Below are 20713 nucleotides of genomic sequence, written 5' to 3'. Positions count from 1 at the left end.
AAGGAAGCACACTACTATGCCAGATGAGATGACACTGAGTTAGTGCCTAATAGAAATCCAACCCCTACTGAATTTTCCCACTTCAGCCTTTGCTATGGATATGTGCGCCACTAAGCGCAGAACACAGCGGTCGCAAGTCTCACTACAAATTGCTCAGAATTGGCAAGTACATGCACTGCAGAAACTAAAGCCACCAGCAGATCAACCAGAAATCAAATATATAGAACGCTACTGTAGGCTTCAAGAAGCTGTTTGTATTCTCCTATGGCTATTTTCTAGCCAAGTATCAAAGGAAGCACACTACTATGCCAGATGAGATGACACTGAGTTAGTGCCTAATAGAAATCCAACCCCTACTGAATTTTCCCACTTCAGCCTTTGCTATGGATATGTGCGCCACTAAGCGCAGAACACAGCGGTCGCAAGTCTCACTACAAATTGCTCAGAATTGGCAAGTACATGCACTGCAGAAACTAAAGCCACCAGCAGATCAACCAGAAATCAAATATATAGAACGCTACTGTAGGCTTCAAGAAGCTGTTTGTATTCTCCTATGGCTATTTTCTAGCCAAGTATCAAAGGAAGCACACTACTATGCCAGATGAGATGACACTGAGTTATTGCCTAATAGAAATCCAACCCCTACTGAATTTTGCCACTTCAGCCTTTGCTATGGATATGTGCGCCACTAAGCGCAGAACACAGCGGTCGCAAGTCTCACTACAAATTGCTCAGAATTGGCAAGTACATGCACTGCAGAAACTAAAGCCACCAGCAGATCAACCAGAAATCAAATATATAGAACGCTACTGTAGGCTTCAAGAAGCTGTTTGTATTCTCCTATGGCTATTTTCTAGCCAAGTATCAAAGGAAGCACACTACTATGCCAGATGAGATGACACTGAGTTAGTGCCTAATAGAAATCCAACCCCTACTGAATTTTCCCACTTCAGCCTTTGCTATGGATATGTGCGCCACTAAGCGCAGAACACAGCGGTCGCAAGTCTCACTACAAATTGCTCAGAATTGGCAAGTACATGCACTGCAGAAACTAAAGCCACCAGCAGATCAACCAGAAATCAAATATATAGAACGCTACTGTAGGCTTCAAGAAGCTGTTTGTATTCTCCTATGGCTATTTTCTAGCCAAGTATCAAAGGAAGCACACTACTATGCCAGATGAGATGACACTGAGTTATTGCCTAATAGAAATCCAACCCCTACTGAATTTTGCCACTTCAGCCTTTGCTATGGATATGTGCGCCACTAAGCGCAGAACACAGCGGTCGCAAGTCTCACTACAAATTGCTCAGAATTGGCAAGTACATGCACTGCAGAAACTACAGCCACCAGCAGATCAACCAGAAATCAAATATATAGAACGCTACTGTAGGCTTCAAGAAGCTGTTTGTATTCTCCTATGGCTATTTTCTAGCCAAGTATCAAAGGAAGCACACTACTATGCCAGATGAGATGACACTGAGTTAGTGCCTAATAGAAATCCAACCCCTACTGAATTTTCCCACTTCAGCCTTTGCTATGGATATGTGCGCCACTAAGCGCAGAACACAGCGGTCGCAAGTCTCACTACAAATTGCTCAGAATTGGCAAGTACATGCACTGCAGAAACTAAAGCCACCAGCAGATCAACCAGAAATCAAATATATAGAACGCTACTGTAGGCTTCAAGAAGCTGTTTGTATTCTCCTATGGCTATTTTCTAGCCAAGTATCAAAGGAAGCACACTACTATGCCAGATGAGATGACACTGAGTTATTGCCTAATAGAAATCCAACCCCTACTGAATTTTCCCACTTCGGTCTTTGCTATGGATATGTGTGCCACTAAGAGCTAAACACAACGGTAGCAAGTCCCCCTGCTAATTCCTCACAAAATGGTAAAAGATGCAAATTAAAATAAAAAAAGTAGAACGTTATTGTAGCCCTAAGAAGGGCTGTTGGGTTCTTTGAGAATCACTCCTGCCTAACAGTAAGCTAATAGAACACCCTAACGCTTTCCCTGACCAGCAGCAGCTCTCTCCCTAGCGGCATCCAGAGACAGAATGATCCGAGCAGCGCGGCCAGCGGCTAGTCTATCCCAGGGTCACCTGATCTGGCCAGCCAACCACTGCTATCGACGTGTAAGGGTACCACGTCATGCTGGGTGGAGTGCAGAGTCTCCTGGCTTGTGATTGGCTCTGTTTCTGGCCGCCAAAAAGCAAAACGGCGGGAGCTGCCATTTTCTCGAGCGGGCGAAGTATTCGTCCGAGTAACGAGCAGTTTCGAGTACCCTAATGCTCGACCGAGCATCAAGCTCGGACGAGCATGTTCGCTCATCTCTAGTTGATACTATTGCGTTCAGATATGGCTATGTCTTTATTTATGCATCCCTTGTATTGACTGTGAACACCAGTGACTTCCCTCCACAGGTATTTACAATTGGGACACCTCATGTTATATTTGGTCACGACGGCACTTTCGTATGTGCCTTGTATATGTATATATGCCAATAAGTTGTATTGGTAATGAGATTGTGGCTTGGTGCAATATATGTGGCAATAGCGGTCTTTTTGAGATTGATATATTTTATTGATGAAATAAATGTTAAGTTTTAATATTATTCACCGTGCGATTTGATATTGACTGATTAAGGTGATTGGTACAGCCCTCTAGCGATATTCTATTGCATTCAGAGTGTGTAGCTAGATAAAGGGCATTTTTTCATTACTAATTTAAAAAATTTTAGTCTTTCAGAAGGAATAATGCATTTCTCTTTATTGTCATTTTCTGACACCCTCGACTTTTCAGTCAACGATGTACGGAGCCGTGGAAGGTGTCGTTTTCATTGATAACATTTTGAGAACAGTACAAACTTTTGATCACTTTTATTCCAATTTTTATAAGGGGTAAAATGGCAAAAAAGCGGCAACTATGTTTTTTTTCCATAATGGAGTCTTCCATATAGGATAATTATTTTTATATTTTGATGGAGCAGATGTTTTGGAATGTGGAGATATTGAGATCTTGGCTGCTTGTGCAGAGGCTCGGTTGCCACATACTGCAGGCCTCCTGCATGGATCGCACAGGCTCTGCTTCTGAGTCTGTGCGACCCACATGACGTTGGGGAAGCTCACCATGACATTCCCCTACGTCATGGCTTAAGGGGTTAAACTTTATTACATATTTGTGGCAGGGATGATAATTTTTTTTTCTGTTCATGCCATGGGCTGCACCTGGGGATCTAAGTCTGTAGGCGTTTCATTATAATAAGATTATCCTATTAAGTGGGTGGAAGCCATTAAAGTATCTTGTTAGTTGTACTATGGTCAGTACCACGAGTCACCAGAAATAATTGTACAATGTTACATCCATGTTTTTATACATAACACTTTTTATGGAATCAACTCTGTACAAAAGAGGAAAACATAAAATATAGAACCATAAAAGCTTAACTCTTGCAGAAATAAATAAGAGAAAACATGAGAGCTAAATGTGCCGTGAATGTTTTTGGCACAAGCAAAGAAGTTATGTACCTTGTTAGCCAGTTGAAGAAATTCCTGTTGCTTTTTATTGGTCATTTAAAGTAAACTTCTTGAGAATGTGATGCCTTGTAAAGGAAATCTACCACCAGGATGAAGGATTGTAAACCAAGCACACTTACATGTAGGTGTGTGCCCCCTCTGGCAGGATCCCCTCTCTTGTTAGTTCTTATGGCCTTGTTTTTTAAAAAAAAATAAAAGGCTTTAAAAATTCAGCATTTGAGCCTGAGGGTCTCAGGCTCTATTAGCAGTTATGGAGCCCCTCAGACTCATGTACATAATTTGTAAAGCTTAACATCTTATATTTCAGTTAGACATTTTAAGGTATCTCAAACTCAAGAAGATTACTTTATTTGACCTATCAAAAGCAAGAAGAATGTTTTTGTAACCACAGAAGTTTTTTTCAATCCTGTGCGAATAGTATAAGCCAATGGGTTGTCCACACGGTTGACTCCCCCAATTTGATGACTACTATAATTGTGATGTGTGAAGGAAGAAAATGCTATTATTTAGCTAGTATTTGGAAGGTAACCCTTACATTGGACCCATTGTAATCATATAAAGTAGTTGATCTCATTATAGTCTAGTTACCAATTTAGGTCTGGGTGGAAAAAAGTCAGATTCAGTGTCTTCCTGTAGAGGGTAGCTATAGTTTTATAGTAAAAATACTTAGAGCTACCCCTTGCCTACGGAGGCCATATATCATAATAGCTGTTAAAAGATCAGAAAAAAACAGATTGGGGTTTATCAATTTGATCGAAGGAATATAAGTTCCTTAAAGGACATCTACCACCAGGATGAATTACTGTATGCAAATTAGCCTGAGGGGCTCCAGGCTCCATAAACACTTAAGGAGCCTGAAGCACCTCAGGCTCATTTGCATACAGCAATTCATTCTGGTGGTAGATGTCCTTTAAAGACCTTTGTTTGCAGTGATTCAGTGTACACACTAACAGATGAAAATTCCTAACAAACTATTTCAAGCAGAGACTCAGAAAACTGGTGGAAACCCCAATAATAAGGAGCAATAACATCTATGTTTCTAAAATAATTGCCGCCGACTGAAGAATATTGCATGATAAATGTCAACTTTCCTGAGAATTGTATGAAAAAATTAGAACTATTTGTACAGGGAAGACATTGTGATCTTTCTAGATATCAGAACATCTAGGGATGAAAGTCTTTCAATGGGGGAGACTTATCAGAAGTATCTGTGGGCAGAACTGTTGTAGTTTCTCATGGCAACCAATCAGAGCTCAGCTTTAATTTCATAAACAGATGTGGGAAAATGAAAACCGATCTCTGATTGGTTGCCATGTGCAACTAGAACAGTTCTGCTCTTAGACACTTCTGATAAATCTCCCTCAATATGTTTTTGACCCACAAAAGCACATTGTATCAACAACATGATAGGTAACATCTACTGCAGCAGTAATGGTTAAATCCAGCAGGGTGCATCCAATTTTTGAGAAACATTGGGGCACATTTATTAAGGGCCCGATTCGCGTTTTTCTGTCGGGTTATGGTTTTTTTTCCATTTTGCGCCGCATTTCCCCGGGGTTTTGGCGCAAGCGATCGGATTGTGTTGCATGCAACGGAAATCGGGAGGCGTGGCCGTCGGAAAACACGACGGATTCGGAAAAACCGCCGGATTTACAAAAAAAAAAAATGTTGCACGCACCATACTTACATGCACCAGGATGAGATCGGTAAACTCCAGCGAACCTCGGCGCAGCAGCGACACCTGGTGGACATCGTCGGAAGCGCAGGACCTTAGTGAATCGTCGGAAGACCCGAACGCTCGAATGGACCCGGTAAGTAAATGTGCCCCATTATCTTTCTACAAAAATGTTTTTATAAAAATATCCCCCAAAGTGATCGAAAGGCTGTCGCCAAAGTGGCCTGTACTATGTACACTGAGAAGTTCTCTCTGGATCTTCAGAGTTCAATCCTTAAAAAGGGAGTCCCGATACTTTCGACAATATCTGTTTATCGTCTGTTGAGGCCAGCCATATCTTGTCATCAAATATCGCAACGTACTGAGGTCATTCAGGTAACTGAAGTCAAACACCATCTTTTGAAATCTCCAAGTTGAGAAAAATTATGACTTTCCTGTAAAAGTGGGACTGAAAACCCTACTAACACATCCAATTTGTCCATTTCATCTTAAGTTCTTTTTTAAATGTTCCATCTATGTCACTCATCACAAATATCTATATTAGATATACTACCTCAAGCCCTTCTAGACTTGTCGTCTCTCTTGATCCTTCTGAAGAATCTGTTTTTTAAGTCATCTTTGGCTATTCTCACACTGGGTGTCAAATTGAGGATGTGATTTCAGATTTTAACACTGGAAATTAGTCTCAAGCAAATAGTTGTGGGTCTACTTTGGAAACACGCCAAATGGTTCCATGCTTGAAGAACAGTTCCAGGTTCTTAATGGTTTCCCCTCTTGGTTTTCCTACACAATGAGCTTCCTTGTCCTTACTCTTCAGTTCCAGTTTCACAATCAGATCTTCTGATATGTTCACCACGTTGGACTTTTACTGGCATACGGCTAAAATGACCCCTAGTACATGTTGAGTTTTCAGACAGATTCTCATCTTCTTCTTCTCCTCCTATATAGACCTTTTCACCATCTTTCCCATCAAAATCTAGAATAAATGACAATGGTCTGTCAGTAGTGCTCTACGATCTATAGATGATATGATGATAGACTCCTGGCCTGGGTGTAAGGTAAAACGTGCATGGAGGTATTCTTTCCGTGACGCACTTCTATACAATGTATACTTTACAAATCCCAATAGCTAGGTGATTGGGAGGGTCTCACTGATGAGCCATGGGCTTGGCCCTCCCCTGCTTGGGGCTAAATACATTGATTTTACTTGTGAAGTTACTATTACCAACTTCTGGCCTTGATATATTAGTGTTTATGCTTTTTTGATTACAATATTAAGGTTATGTCGGTATTGATGCTTGGATTGTATTCTTCATAATGACCATCTATTGTACTATATAGGTATGTTGTGTGATATTTGCACTTATATCTGCCTATCATGATAGTGTATGTCATAACTGGTATTACACTGTCACTTTGCATGTTGGACCCTGGCATACTAGGAAGCTGTTGGTTTTGCTGGCCTATTTAATATTAGGGCCGCAGTAAAACTCTACAGTTTGTTGGTTCATTCTTCTGTGTGATTTTGGTTCTATACGATATAAAAATTCTATAATTGCTTTTAAATTTTTTGTTTCACCGGTGATCTAGATACTTGTTAACGAATGTACTTGTTCTGGTTTACATACCTGCGAAGTATTTAAATAGAACCTGTCACTTAAACTCACCCATATTAACTAAACATATCTTCGGAAACTTCCTTTATACAACAGTATAACTATCCATATATTGTTATGCCCCATGCCTGAAAAGGTCCCTTTGTAAAGTTGACTTACCATCTATGCAAATTACCCCATGTGAATCCAATCATTGTATGTCCAACATATGTATGCCATTCCTACTCAGCTGCACCTCCTGATTCCCCTCAACTCTGCTACATCATTCACGCACTGGCTGTGTGACTTGCTGAAGAGAATTCCTGAGGGAGGGGTAAGCTGATGTTTCTTCTGCCAGTCACATATAGCCAGTGTCTCTCTCAACCCCCTCATTCACCCCGTTGTCAGCAATTATCTTAAGTGAATCACACAGCTAGAATGAATGAGAATGAAGATCACTTTTCAATTAATAATCTGGAGGAGACGTGATGGAGCTAGAATAACATGAATATGCAAATATGGTGAGTCAACTTTATAAAAGGTCTTTGGATATTTTCACGCATGGGAAATAATAATATAGGGATAGTTATACAGCAGTATAATAGGAGTTTTCAAAGATATGTTTAGTTAGTGTAGGTTAATTTGAATTACATGTTCCCTTTAAGTATGATCTATATTATCTCTCTGGTATTTTGACGAGAAATGCATGAGCATATTGACAATTAACTGGCACATTCTCAGTGGTGTAAACATAAAGGTCACAGTTGTGACTGGGCATTTTTACCTGAGATATCAGCACCATATTCAGTGCCCTCCACATGATCCTACAGGAAAACAGAACATCAAATGTAATGTGTATGTCAACAAGGGATAAAAAAACAAATTACAAAATGCAATAAAAAGAGCAATGTTAGCCTCTTCAAGAACCAAGGACTTCAGGGGCCAAAAAAAAGTGAAAACCAAAAAGTCTGGTCTGGATCAGAGACGATCTTCTCAATGACTACTGTCAAAATTTCAAATTTCTTACCTCAGATATCATTGAATTCTCCATATCAGCCTCAGATGGGTCTTCGGACACTTCCTGACGCCCAGCTGTGGGTAGCTCATCCATCCCAAATATCTTCTCATAGTTAGTTATCAGGAATTCCACAGCCTGCGCTTGGTTCCCAGAATCTAACAAGCAGGTCATAGGTTTGTCCTGATCAGGAGCCGGGCGAATCAATGTGGGCCCGAAGATAATTCCTAAGTTATTAGGGCTCATCTTGTTGTCCTCAAACCTCTCCGAAACTCTATGAAAATTGACAAGGAAGGTTGAACGTTAGTTCTGAACCACAAAAAATACTGAAAAAACTTGGGAAGAATTGATCAGTGGATATAATTTCCTGTGATGAGGCAAAGAAAAATGACACAAAGTGGAATAGTAGTAGAATTTGTGTCCAGATCTTCTCATCGTTCCTTATTCAGAGATTGTTAGAAGTAGCTAAGATCTACTGATCAATATTCCCAACCTCAATAGATTTGTCTTTAATCTGATCTCACATCGTTTCCAAAGGCTTATAAGGGCTTGCTTTTGGGTAACAATTTGTTCTTTAGAATGTTATTATTATTTTTCCTTATTATGTTTTGGGAAGCAGGATAAAAAGTTTTAATGTGGAGTAATAGGCTATTTTTATAGGTTCCATGTGTATGTCATTTATAGCAGATGACGTTTGTTGTGTAGCTCAGTATGATCAAGGAGATACCACATTTCTATAACTTTGGTTATCTTTTAAAAACATTTTAAAAAATGTTAAAAACTTTGTGAAAAAAAACGACGGTAACTTTTTAATATTTCCATATAAAGTTTGAAATAAGCGTGATAGGATTTTTACGTTTTATTGTTTCTTGAAATACTCTCTAGATTGCTTATATCAGACTATAACACTATAACATCAAAGGTAGTGTCTACACATGACATCCAATGCTAAATGGACCCAGCGGGACTGATCACTGCACATAGGTTATCAGCAGCTCAGGTTGAGATGTTCACAAGTACTATAACACCCAACACATGGTCCTAATTGTGTCTTCTCTCCCCTGGATGGGTTGAATGAAAAACACTACCACCAAGTTCTGTAACAATAATTAACTGTATTAACTGTATACAATATTTGTATCTTCCCTAGGCATTCCCACGTTGCCATTGGCTGGCACGTCCAAACATGTACCTAATGACCAAGGAATAGAGAGCATGCTGACAGCACACAGATTGCTGAGCTGCTGATGCAAAAGAGCCAAACGGGCTCCAAAGGAAACAAAGCCAGCCTAGTCAACACATAGGTCCAGGGCTAAGGTAGTCAAACTGTTCCTGCAACTATTGCCAAGTGAATACAAAAAACCGCCCTAGGATGGCACAAAAGAGCCCATATCCTGACAATAAAGAGTGGCAGTTAAAACTTAACTTTTATTTTTCGACTAGAATATGGAATAAAGAGTGTGGACTGACACTTGGTGCTCAGAACAAGAATGATAGCTTAAAAGCACAAGTGTCCTAGATGAGGTGGTCTTTGAGTATAAGATCGCATGTATTACTGTGTAGTTATATTGAAGTAGGGCTGGAGGGTAAGTCCCCTGTTGGGGGGGGGGGGAGGGTAGACACCCTAACCAATACAGGTGATGGGCAGTAGGTAAGATGTTGAAAAGGTAGATAGTGGTAGTTCGTATTGCAAACATACAGACCTGAACGCTATGGGTTATTATCATTTAAACCCATGCGTTGATTCCTGTGGTATGGGATCAATTGGATCCCAACCTTGTACAGAAATCCATTGTAGTGACCACAACCCCCAAAGACCCTAGTCCTATCCAGCCAACAAACAAAGGTATCACCTCTATATAGGAACACTGCAATTTAAAATGAAAAAAGAGATTAGCCCCCCGACATGTTTCGCCAGTGACCTGGCTTCATCAGGGGTCGGGCTAATACTAATACTACCCCTGATGAAGCCAGGTCACTGGCGAAACATGTCGGGGGGCTAATCCCCCCCAAACGGGGACTTACCCTCCAGCCCTACTTCAATATAACTACACAGTAATACATGCGATCTTATACTCAAAGACCACCTCATCTAGGACACTTGTGCTTTTAAGCTATCATTCTTGTTCTGAGCACCAAGTGTCAGTCCACACTCTTTATTCCATATTCTAGTCGAAAAATAAAAGTTAAGTTTTAACTGCCACTCTTTATTGTCAGGATATGGGCTCTTTTGTGCCGTCCTAGGGCGGTTTTTTGTATTCACTTTGCAAACAAACCCTGCCTGACAATTGGTCCAATGTTCTTTTTGCAACTATTGCCTTCACGAAATACCAGCTGACAGATCTGCTTGCCACATGAGAAATCGTTGCCAGCCAGTTATATGCTGCTGTTTTGACTGTTTGCTATTAAAGGAACTGTAAGTGTTTCTTGTGTCCACTGTGCAACCCTGGCCTGCTGTTAACATTGTGGGTCTTCCTTCCCAATTGCCTGGAATTAATCACCTGGGATTGCCCTAGGGGAACATCTCCTATTCTAGGTCTGCCCTCTTTTTCTTGCTTCTACGATGTTGTCCTAAGCAGGGGTGGTTGAAGCTACCCTTACACCGGTCAGAAGGCCACTACCGAGCCAGACCCTCCAGTCCTATCCGCTTGATTGCCCCATCCACTGTTGGTCCCTGGTGGGGTACACTGCAGTAACAGAATGGTTCCTAGGATATCCCTATAGGAACACAGTTCCATTGCTGAATCGTAAACTGAAGCTGAATGGAACCACTGAGATGCCATCATCTCATCTGACCATGAGAATTTTCCATCACGGGACTCCAATCACAGACCTTGCTCACATATCCATGCAGTAAAAATTGCAGAAGCCTGACATGGATGGCAGCATATATCAGACTGTCAGAGCCCTGATTAGCTGGCAAATATCTATTTAGTGTACAATAAAGCAACCTCATGTTTACTGTGTCGTTCTTATAGCATACATATACATAGACGTATGATAGTAAGGGGCTATGTTGTGAAAGTAGACTGACAGCCCCTCATTGTCTCACCCACCGGTACAAATGAGCTGTCAAGTGACGCAGGGTGTTGTAGTTACTAGCTGGAAGCTGACAAAGGATATCCTTCATCTGCTGAACGACCTCTTGTCGAACTTCTGTCTCCTTCTTGTCTTCAGGGAAGTCTCTTGAGAAGGCCATAAACTTCTCATATAGGTGATGGGAGACCACAGAGTCTGGGAGCTGATGAAGAAGATTGAAGAAGTTTTACTTTTGAGTTTGCGACTGTATAAATATCAGAACTGCTGCACATTTGCAGACATCTTGCATGTGGAAGATGCCATATAGCAATGGTGCCCACATGGTAAATACCTCCTCTGTTAAACTGATGCAACACCCCTGCCAACGTATAGACAGTGGAGTGTTGCGAACGAGGCCCTTCATCTGTATCTCCCCAGCATTCTTCTCAGTCAGTGTTAGGCCTTAGTAGTGTTAGACCCTGTCTGTATAGCAAGGGTTAAGGTATGTGATGTTTCTTATCCAATTAAATTTTTCCATGTGAACTGGAGTGTGAGCCACCACTTGACCAGGGAATGAAAAAACCCCTGAACAGGAAGGGGAAGGTCTCTTAGGCCTAAGCCTTACTTCTGAGCACATGCTCTCACCACATGAGCGGCTCTCAGGCCCCAGATCTCCTAGAGAGCACACCTTGCAGATTGTCAGTGACCAGAGAGATAGTGAGACGCACACCTCCAGTGCTATGCACAGAACACGCAGGACAAAGCTGCAGATTCCATATCTGGACACAGCTACATCCTACCCCACACCTGCTACCAGACTGGTGAATATTCTCCTGAGGATCACTATCCATGACCACTCCAGTAATCCGGACTCTCCAGTAATCCGGCATCTGTACAAGATTGTTTGGCACTTGCCTGCAGTTGTTCTAATAAAGAACCGTGAGTTATTTTGCACAAAGCTGCCTCTGTCTGTTCCCTGGATACAGCTGTAACACCAAGGGCGCCCCATCCATTACCCAGGGACTCATACTACAGATTCCAAAGCGGTTGCCCCATGGAGATTCAGTAAATCAGCCTCTCCCTCCATCTTTCTTGCACACACCACTTGTTGGGGTCTCCAGCAGGTGGTGTGTGCAAGAAAGATGGAGGGAGAGGCTATAGGACAGCCCTCCGGTCCCCATACCAAGCACCGTGACCACAGCGTGCCTAGGCCACAACTGCAAGCCACTCCGGTATTCTGGGCCCCGGCTGCGTCCAGGCCCCAAGAAAAGGCTAGGCCCCGGTGGGGGATGTTGCACTGACATTGACTGATATAGGCATAAGCAGATATAGATAGAAGATGTGCAAGGGGTGAAATGCAGATCAGTATAAGTCCTACAATAGGAACCCCCAAAAGATCCCAAGAAACGAGAGCCCTATACTTCTAATGAATAGAGAAAGGCCAAGCATGAGCCCTACAGCTCCATTCTCTACGGCGCTGCCAAAGAGATCCAAGTGCGAAGATGTGTGGTGAGGGAACACCATATATGAAATTGAATGGGACCATTATTCTGGTTATCGTGGAGGTCCCAGCAATTGGACCCCCATAACAACCATATATTAAAAAAAGAGAAAAGCAGTCCCTTTATCCACAGCTTTGTATGATGTCCTCAGAAACATGCTTGGGTGACCTGAATGCCATGTTTATGGGGGGTAACCTGCCATATAGTCACATAAAATCTTAGCAAAATGTTTATGTACTATACCTCCTTCAGGAAATGTTTGAGGGCGCTGGTGATGTCGTGGGGTGAATGTCCTGACAAATCCACAAGTTCTCTGCCGTTCTCAAATGCCTGCAGAAGTTTTTCTACCCGAGCTTTGGCCCCACTGATACGATACAGGCCCTGGAACAGATGCAGTATAAATATGTGTGAATAACCAGGTTTATGGTCAAAATTAAATTTTTGTGTAGATTTCAGAAGAGATTGTGTGTTGAATAATTGTTTTGGTTTGTATTATCGCTACTTGTTCTGTGGGTCTCTTAAAGGGGTTATGTTCACAAAGAAAGTTATTACCTATCCACAAGAGAGATAGGAACCTCAGGGAATAGGGAAACCAAGTGTATATGACTGATCTTTATTTCATTCATTTCTATAAGACTTCACAAAGTCCAAAAAAGTTTAGGACTTTCATTTCCTTCTCTCATGATCGTCAGCATCAGCTATGACTTTTATCACCTGTCCACAAGAGAAACTTCTTTGGTGGAACCCCTGAATATCCGGCTCTTCTGGCTCCTGAACGTCTCCCCATTAAATATATAATAGCGAGCCGCAGGCCAGTCAGTCCCCCACACCACACCACTTTTAACCAGATTTTATCGGATTAAAGGGGGCGTGGTGAGCCATTTAGGGGCGGGGTTTAGTGAGCCATCGGCTCACTGAGGTGAACCGGCACACGTCGTTCAAGCGAATGGGCCGGCTCTTTGATGTGAACGACCCATCACTAGTCTGTTAGTCTGCTTGGTCTTTACACTCACTCAGGTCCTGCTTAGTGTTCAGAGGATCAAACCTCACACCCAGAAGCTTGCACCAAATACAGATGCCCATGCAGCAGAGCTCATCTAGCTCCTCTAATAATAATAATCTTTATTTTTACAGCGCCATCAAATTCCGCAGCGCTTTACAAATCATAGGGGATATATACAAATATAATATTATATTACAGAGTACAAACAGTCATATGGAACAATATGAGGTCTACAACAAGGATACAGATTCTAGCCACAAAGAGACCCATAGTCCTTGGCTGAAGATACTATCACAGACAGCCATTGACAGATCTGCCTTAACTCCCAAAGTTTGTTGCCAGCCTGTTACCCTGTACCTTGCTGCTCTTGGAGTTCTCTACAATATACTGTGAGTTATTTTCTGACTTACTCTCTTCTTTTTCTTAGTTTACCCCTGTTGGTGCATGACAGAAGTGTAATAGCCTCCCATAGGACATGGTGCTACAGTGCCACATGGTTGTGTGTGATTGCACATGGTGTTTATTCAAATCAATGGATTGGGTGTGTAGTCAAGAAAAGAACAGGTCCTCCATTGAGACATTTGCTGTGCCATTCACTGACCAAAAGATAAGTTTACTAAAAAAAAGCATTCCTCAACAGGATCTACAAAAATAGAAAACTCTAGGAAAGACTCCTTTGAAGAGCCAAAGGTAAAGGTTAATCGTGACTAAGGTTAGCATACAAGAAATTATACATTTACCTGTTGCCCCAAAGCCCGTAACTCAATCTCAGATGTACATTTGGAGATGATGAAGGGCACCTCCTCAGGAAAGTATCTTGGGAACTGAGAAAAATCTATACCAAACAGAGGTATTTTGGGTGGCAGTTTCTGATGACCACATTTGATCAATAAGCTCTCCAGACACTTCTTATGACAAGTTAAGTAGCACTGCAATAAAGTGATATAATTTAGTTGAAAGGATAGAAGAAATATGGATCTTCTGTGCTTAATGTTCTTGTTAGAAGATCTAGAGTGGACCTCCTCATATACTGCATATAGACATGAGACAACTGACCTCTTCACACTCAACTCCCGAGACCATGAAGTTTTCACACTCCCTGCATTTGCTTGGAACTCTTATACGTTTGAGTTGGTGAGTTTTGGCAGCTGGTGACCTGGACAACTTGTCCAAGCTGTGTAGTTGTAAGCCGTTTTCCGAAGAGGCATCTGTAGAGTCTACAAAGTCATGAGGACAGTGAGTAAGGTAACACATAAACTACTTACATCAGAAAACACCATGGGTGTAAAGGTTACAAAAAGAAAAAAATGACTCACCTACATCCTCACCATGGAAGGAATCTCTCTCTTCCAGATCATCAGAAGACATGGTACCTGTAGAGGAGGCTTTGGCCACTCTCTTCACAAAGTGAACTGAAAGGAAGCAAGAAGAAATCTATTATATAGGTGTAATCATATGGAGCCCAGAAGCTTCATTGAGCTGTGTGATCAACTTGGTCACAGGTGAGAAGACCTAGCAGTAGAAAAATGAGGGTGTTTTTTGAAAGAAATTACCGCTACAACATCTCTGGTTGAGCGCAAAATTAAAGTCACATTCACTTCAAGGAATTGTGCTGCAATACATGACACAAAACACATGAGGATAAAGTTATGGCACTCGAAGCTTTATTGAGAGTAATTAGGAATTATCCAAAGACCCCAACATGTGACTGGGATCGAGCCGCATGTCGTCGTCATTGTATTCTGCCTTTGTCCGCTCAATAAAGCTTGGATTTTAATTGGTGAATGCCATGACTTTATCTTCAGGTGTGTTCAATTATTTCTGGCATACGTAGAGCACCACAAATGCGAGGGAAGGTACCCGGTGTGCTGTACAGAGGTTTGGTAACCTTGAAGAGTGTGTGACTGACCGGGTAGTGCAGTTTCTGCATATATATCTTGATCAGGACACAATCTATATCCAGGTACAGACCATAGCAGTCATGTTTTCTGTCCTGGACAGTATTCCATGCCTTTATGGGTAGCAAGGATACCCTGTGTCTTCACACCAATGACTCGGATTTTCATTACCTGGACTGTCCATGGGAGATTCTAGAGATCTAGGCTCACTGCTGCCCCCTACACTCTCTGAGTCGCTGGGAAGAATCTTGTTACCCCAAGAGCTTCGTTCTCCTTAAATAAAGAAATATATTGAGATATTGAGGAGAATCAAATGAACATTGACATGCATCAACATGATAATTAGTCTTCTTTATTCATATGACGTATACATATCATTCAGTATGTACAAGTATATAATGGGCACATTTATTCCCAGCATCAATGTGAACATTTACTATCGAACACAACACCTGGCAATATCTTTGTTCCGGTTTCATCAATTTTAACATTGAGGTCTGACAAGGAGGATGACACCCGGACCAGCTGTACTGCATTTTTCCGTCTGCCGCTTGGTGACGACCTGCAAAATTATCAGAGAATTAACGATATAATGAGGCTATAAACTAAAGACTGGCAGTACCTCAAGTCACCCTATAGATGTCACCGTTGTTATAGTTATGAAGGCATTTAAAGGGGAAGTCTCATAAAATGCCTGACTGTTGGTGGCTTTATTTATTTCCAGCTGACATTTAGTATAATAGTAATTGTTGTACCATATATGAGGCCAATCTTGTTTCTAGCCAAAACGAATTACACAACAAGTAGAATATATAGACATATTCCTCTAACCATTACCTTTGGCTTGTTGGGGTGTGCTCCTGGAAAGTGAATTTTTCTGGCTCTATATGCTTTCGTGGTAGAGTGAAGATAAATTGAAGATACCGATCGCCAACTTCATATGGTTCACACAGGCTGAACAAGTTACCGTATCCAAAGGGCACAGATTCACACTGCGAACGCTTCATACGCATAAGATTCTGCGTCACCTGTCAGACATGAGACGAAATACTCATCAGAAGTTCTGCTCAGGATCAGGGTTCACAACAATCTAAAGGCCCGGAGAACATGGCAGAAAACCCACGGCAACATACTTTGAAATCAATAGGTTTGTCTATATCAGAATCGTTAATACTTTAGTATCCTATGTATATCATCCCACTTTTTTTAAGTACTCCCCCCTAGAAGGCCTTATGCTTTGAAATTATTGGTCATAATCTTGAAGGGGGTTTCTTGGGCCTGATATAATGAGGGACCACCATTTACTATCCCTGAGAATATAAAACCTAGTGACCTGCTGGTACTCTGGGCCTGTTATTGTGTTAGAGACTAGGCCCATTCAAGGATTCTCTAGTACTATGGTAGGCCAGACTTTGCACTGGGGCCCATCAGCTTCTAGTAACGCCACTGGCAGTGCTCCATAGCAAACTTGTGAATAGGGCCCCCTTCCCACCTTAAAGGACATCTGCCACCAGGATGTAGGTTAATAAACCAAGTACACTGACATACTGGTGTGTCCCCCCTCTGCTGGGATCTGCACTTCTTTTAGCTACTTATGTCCTGTTTTTTTTTGTTTTTTTTAAAGGCTTTAAAAATTATCATATTAATTAGCTTGAGGGGTTCCAGTCTCCATTAACACCCAATGAGCCCGGAGCACCTCAGGCTCTTTTGCATAATTTTAAAAGCCTTTTTTTCGTAAAAACCAAGGCATAAGAAGCTAAAAGAAGAGCAGATCCTGCCAGGGGGTAAACACACACCAGTATGTCGGTGTGTTTGTTTTATGATCCTTCATCCTGGTGCTAGATGTCCTTTAAAAAATAAACATTCATATATATTTATAAAAATCACACAGTGGGGCACATTTACTTACCCCGTCCCCGCATTTCACAGAAAGTGCATTGTCCGACTCCAATGCACTGTGCAACGATTCACTAAGATTGTGCGCCCGATATCACAAATGTGTCGCTTCCCCGCTTAGGTATTTAGCAGACGATTGTGTCGCACGCAATCGGATAGTGTCACAATAGCGCCAGCTTTCATTGGACACAAATCGGGGGGCGGGCCGATGGATTCTAATAAACCGCGGCATTTAACTTAAAAATTGTGTCGCAAGACATGCACTTACATACACCGGGAGGAAGATGGTGAACTCCGGCGGACCTGATCGGGGAAGCGCCACATTCAGGAAATCAGGCACACGATCTTATTCGAACGCAGCACAGGACATTGTCGTCGGACAATGCGCTTTCGGGAATTCCTCCGGACCGGGTAAGTAAATGTCCATCATTGTGTATGCCATGTTTTTGAAATTGGTTCCTGGGCACTAGTCTAGACTTAGATGTTCTCTAGATGCACTGATTTTGACCTGTATTTACAGCTTCTATGAGTAAACTTTTTCTGATATTTGGAATCAGATGGAGCGTATTGTGACTTGTTATTGTGTATGGTTCCCTTTTGGGAGGTCTGTTGAAGCTCACTGAGGGGAAATGGGGGAACTGGGTCTCCCATTCTTAATCCATTAATGGGGTCGTGCAGGACATAGGTATTGATGGCTTATAAATATCAGATGCGTGACTTCCAGATAGCCTGCAACCCCAATGATCAGCCAATACTACTTCACTGTACAGTGTTTGCAACTGTAAGTAGATAGGTCTGTGCTCTGCTTTCTCCTGTTTAGGATGGGATAAGTATTGTCATATTGAAGCTAATAGGCCATAAATAGTAATGACGTCTCAATGAAAATAGCCGTGCTACCAACTTAACACCAACCAATGCAAAAACTCCATATACAGGGCATCAATCACCCGTGTGGCACATACCTCCTTCATCACCTGGTCCCCCTGGTTGATGAGCTTTCGGATGTGTGATATTATCCTCTGCCGGACCTTCTCTTGTTGCTCGCTCCGGGCATTTGCCTCTGTGACACAGGATCTGTATGTCACCTCAGCCTCATGTGCCTGGGATGAAAGATCACCAAGAAGGGGGCACATTAATACACCTATAAATAGTCAACTAAATGCAAAGGTAAGAGAACTGCTACTTTTCACCTCTTTTAAGTTTTAAGAAAGTTATTATATAGTTCAAAGCTTTCTTCTATATAATGAGAACCTGGCATTAAGTATGCAGTTTTCCTGCAACGCCTCAGTAGGAGAATTTAAGTATTACACAGAGGCCATTGAATAGCTGCCTAATGCAGGACCTCGAGAGAACAAGAGGTTTTTCGGAATGACTCTTGTAACCCATCTAGAAAACCCTCTTTGTCCCAAAATTGGATGTCTGTATCAAGGGAGTTGGAAAGCTTTGAGGGTACCTATGACACAATGTGAAATCACACATACTAGGTGTCTACATGTACATGTCCGAGTGAGGTTTCTTGGTCCCACCAGATAAAATGCTCCATTCCTTAGGAAATAGACCTATAGTAGACTTTAGATTCTGTTGTCCCTTGCCAGACCTTCTATATGATAAAGTTTGTGGTCAACAGAGAATATTCTGGTACTCTAGAGGGACTGTCCAACCCTGAATACTAAGCTACGACACCCATAATATCCTATTCTAAAACCATGAGCATTAATATGAAGTTAAACTAGTTGATGGCCACACACATAGGACTACCATATGATGTCTTCTACCATGTCTCACTATACTTTGAGTCTTACCTTGATCTGAGCCTCTTCACGGGACCTCTTACGTTTCTCCAGAAGTTTGCTTGCACTTCCAGGGTAGGTCCCGGTGCTTTGCTCTTCTTCTACCTTGGCACTCAGTTGCTTGGCCTTCTCTAGGTCCTCACAGCGTTGTACGTACTGTTGTCGAGCCTTACGCAACGAGGTCAAAGAATCTGCCTGTGGTGAAATGCAATAAGTGGCAAGTTACATCAAATGAAATGGTGAGTGTGCGTTATATTACAGAAAAAGAAGGGAAGGTTAAACAGGTTATCTAGTTTTATAAATCCAAATAGCACATTCGGACAGCTAAAGATCTGTTGAGGATCCAAATCTCCAGAGGTCATCTCTCGCTCTTCAGACCAATAGGGATTAATGAGTCACAGCAGCTAAGTGGCAACATAGAACATTAGAGTGGACTGAAAATTTACAGACAGACTATGGTGGAAGTGGGTTTAGACAAGATCACTCACCATTTTTTTCTGTTCCCGAAGCCATTGCTCCCTAAACTCCTTTCTCCACTTCTCAATCTCTGTTTTCTTTGCTGTCAAAGGCTGGAACAGAAACCACATATTGTATTTTGAGATCCAAGGATGTTATTTTAAAAAAGTTTCACAGTTTTTCATTAGGGCATAACCATGGATATTTGTGAATGTAATATATAGGAACATTCCAAAAATTCCATATTATTACTGGAGATAAGCAGACCTGGATGTATTCCTTGATGGGCTGACCCCCCCCCCCCCCCCTAGGAACTAGTCATAGCTGTGATTGGTCAAGTGTGTCCACCAGGTGTTCAATTGGCCAATCATGCCTAATTGCTAGGGGCTCTGTAGCCCATCAAGCAACATGTCTGGGTTAGGCGGAGCTGACAAACGGAGGACGCCAAAACTATAGTTGGAGTCTACTCATCTCTAATTTCTATATAAAGAAAACCTCCATGACATGGTCATTGCCCTTACATTTATGAACCAAAGATTCCTCAAGGAGTTTTCTCTATCATATTTATCTTGAAAGTCATGAAACAAAGAAGTAATGGAGCAGCCACTCACTTGACAATACTTCTTCATCTGTAGCAGACCCGCTGTTTCAAGAATTGAGTTTCCAGTTTGGGCTTCATGTTCCAAGAGTAAGAGGTAGACATCTTGTAGGGGCATGCAGGTCTGAAATATTCCAAACACATGATCACATGATTTAGTTATCCTATTATTGTCCATGTGAACATGGTATGTTTTATATATATATATATATATATATATATATATATATATATATAATTCATTATCATCTTATTTATCTGTTTTCCTGTGTACTATTTCCTGGGATCTTTTTCATAAAAATTTTATATGACTAAGATTGTCTGTGTAATGCAAAGTTCTACAAATTTCCAATATATTTTTGCTTTTCTATAGAAAGCTTCTATGTTTACTTCCAGTGGACAGAGCTGTCATGTGATGTCACAAGCCGTTATTATCACTGAGAGTGCACCTCTGGTCTATTGTTGGGGTCCAACAAGGGCTTATCTTGCTAATGAGTGGGGGTCTCAGTGCTGAGACCGCCGCTGATCACTTCATCAGACTAATGGAGCAGACATGACCGTTCTGCTCCATTAATCTCTATGGATCTGACGGAAATTGCGGAGCTCCGTGCTCACTAATCTCCGTAGAGATTAATGGAGCAGAACGGTCGTGCACGGTCACTCTGACGCGTTTTAGTGATCTGTGGAGGTCTTGGCACTGAGACCCCCACTGATCAGCAAGTTCGG

General features: G+C 41.8%; 1 protein-coding gene across 5 annotated transcripts in view; it reads right to left on the bottom strand.

Moving 5' to 3' along the window:
- Nucleotides 1-4428: 4428 nt before the first annotated feature.
- Nucleotides 4429-20713, bottom strand: part of GMIP (GEM interacting protein) — a 43633-nt gene continuing 27348 nt past the window's right edge. For all 5 annotated transcript variants that reach the window (XM_072149160.1, XM_072149161.1, XM_072149164.1 and 2 more), the window contains 15 exons: nt 20001-20111; nt 19422-19502; nt 18946-19128; nt 18106-18243; nt 16085-16275; nt 15700-15809; nt 15419-15520; nt 14666-14761; nt 14406-14566; nt 14090-14278; nt 12590-12727; nt 10883-11067; nt 7839-8100; nt 7596-7635; nt 4429-6192 (listed from right to left, as the gene is read on the bottom strand). In XM_072149160.1, the coding sequence (XP_072005261.1) occupies nt 6023-6192; nt 7596-7635; nt 7839-8100; nt 10883-11067; nt 12590-12727; nt 14090-14278; nt 14406-14566; nt 14666-14761; nt 15419-15520; nt 15700-15809; nt 16085-16275; nt 18106-18243; nt 18946-19128; nt 19422-19502; nt 20001-20111 (2157 nt within the window). In that variant the 3' untranslated portion in view covers nt 4429-6022. The remainder of the gene's footprint in view (nt 6193-7595; nt 7636-7838; nt 8101-10882; nt 11068-12589; nt 12728-14089; nt 14279-14405; nt 14567-14665; nt 14762-15418; nt 15521-15699; nt 15810-16084; nt 16276-18105; nt 18244-18945; nt 19129-19421; nt 19503-20000; nt 20112-20713) is intronic.

Source organism: Engystomops pustulosus, chromosome 4 (assembly GCF_040894005.1).
Source record: "Engystomops pustulosus chromosome 4, aEngPut4.maternal, whole genome shotgun sequence".
In the NCBI taxonomy this organism is placed as follows: Eukaryota; Metazoa; Chordata; class Amphibia; order Anura; family Leptodactylidae; genus Engystomops; species Engystomops pustulosus.
Note: the sequence above shows the minus strand (reverse complement) of the source record. Positions and strands in the feature narration are given on the sequence as shown.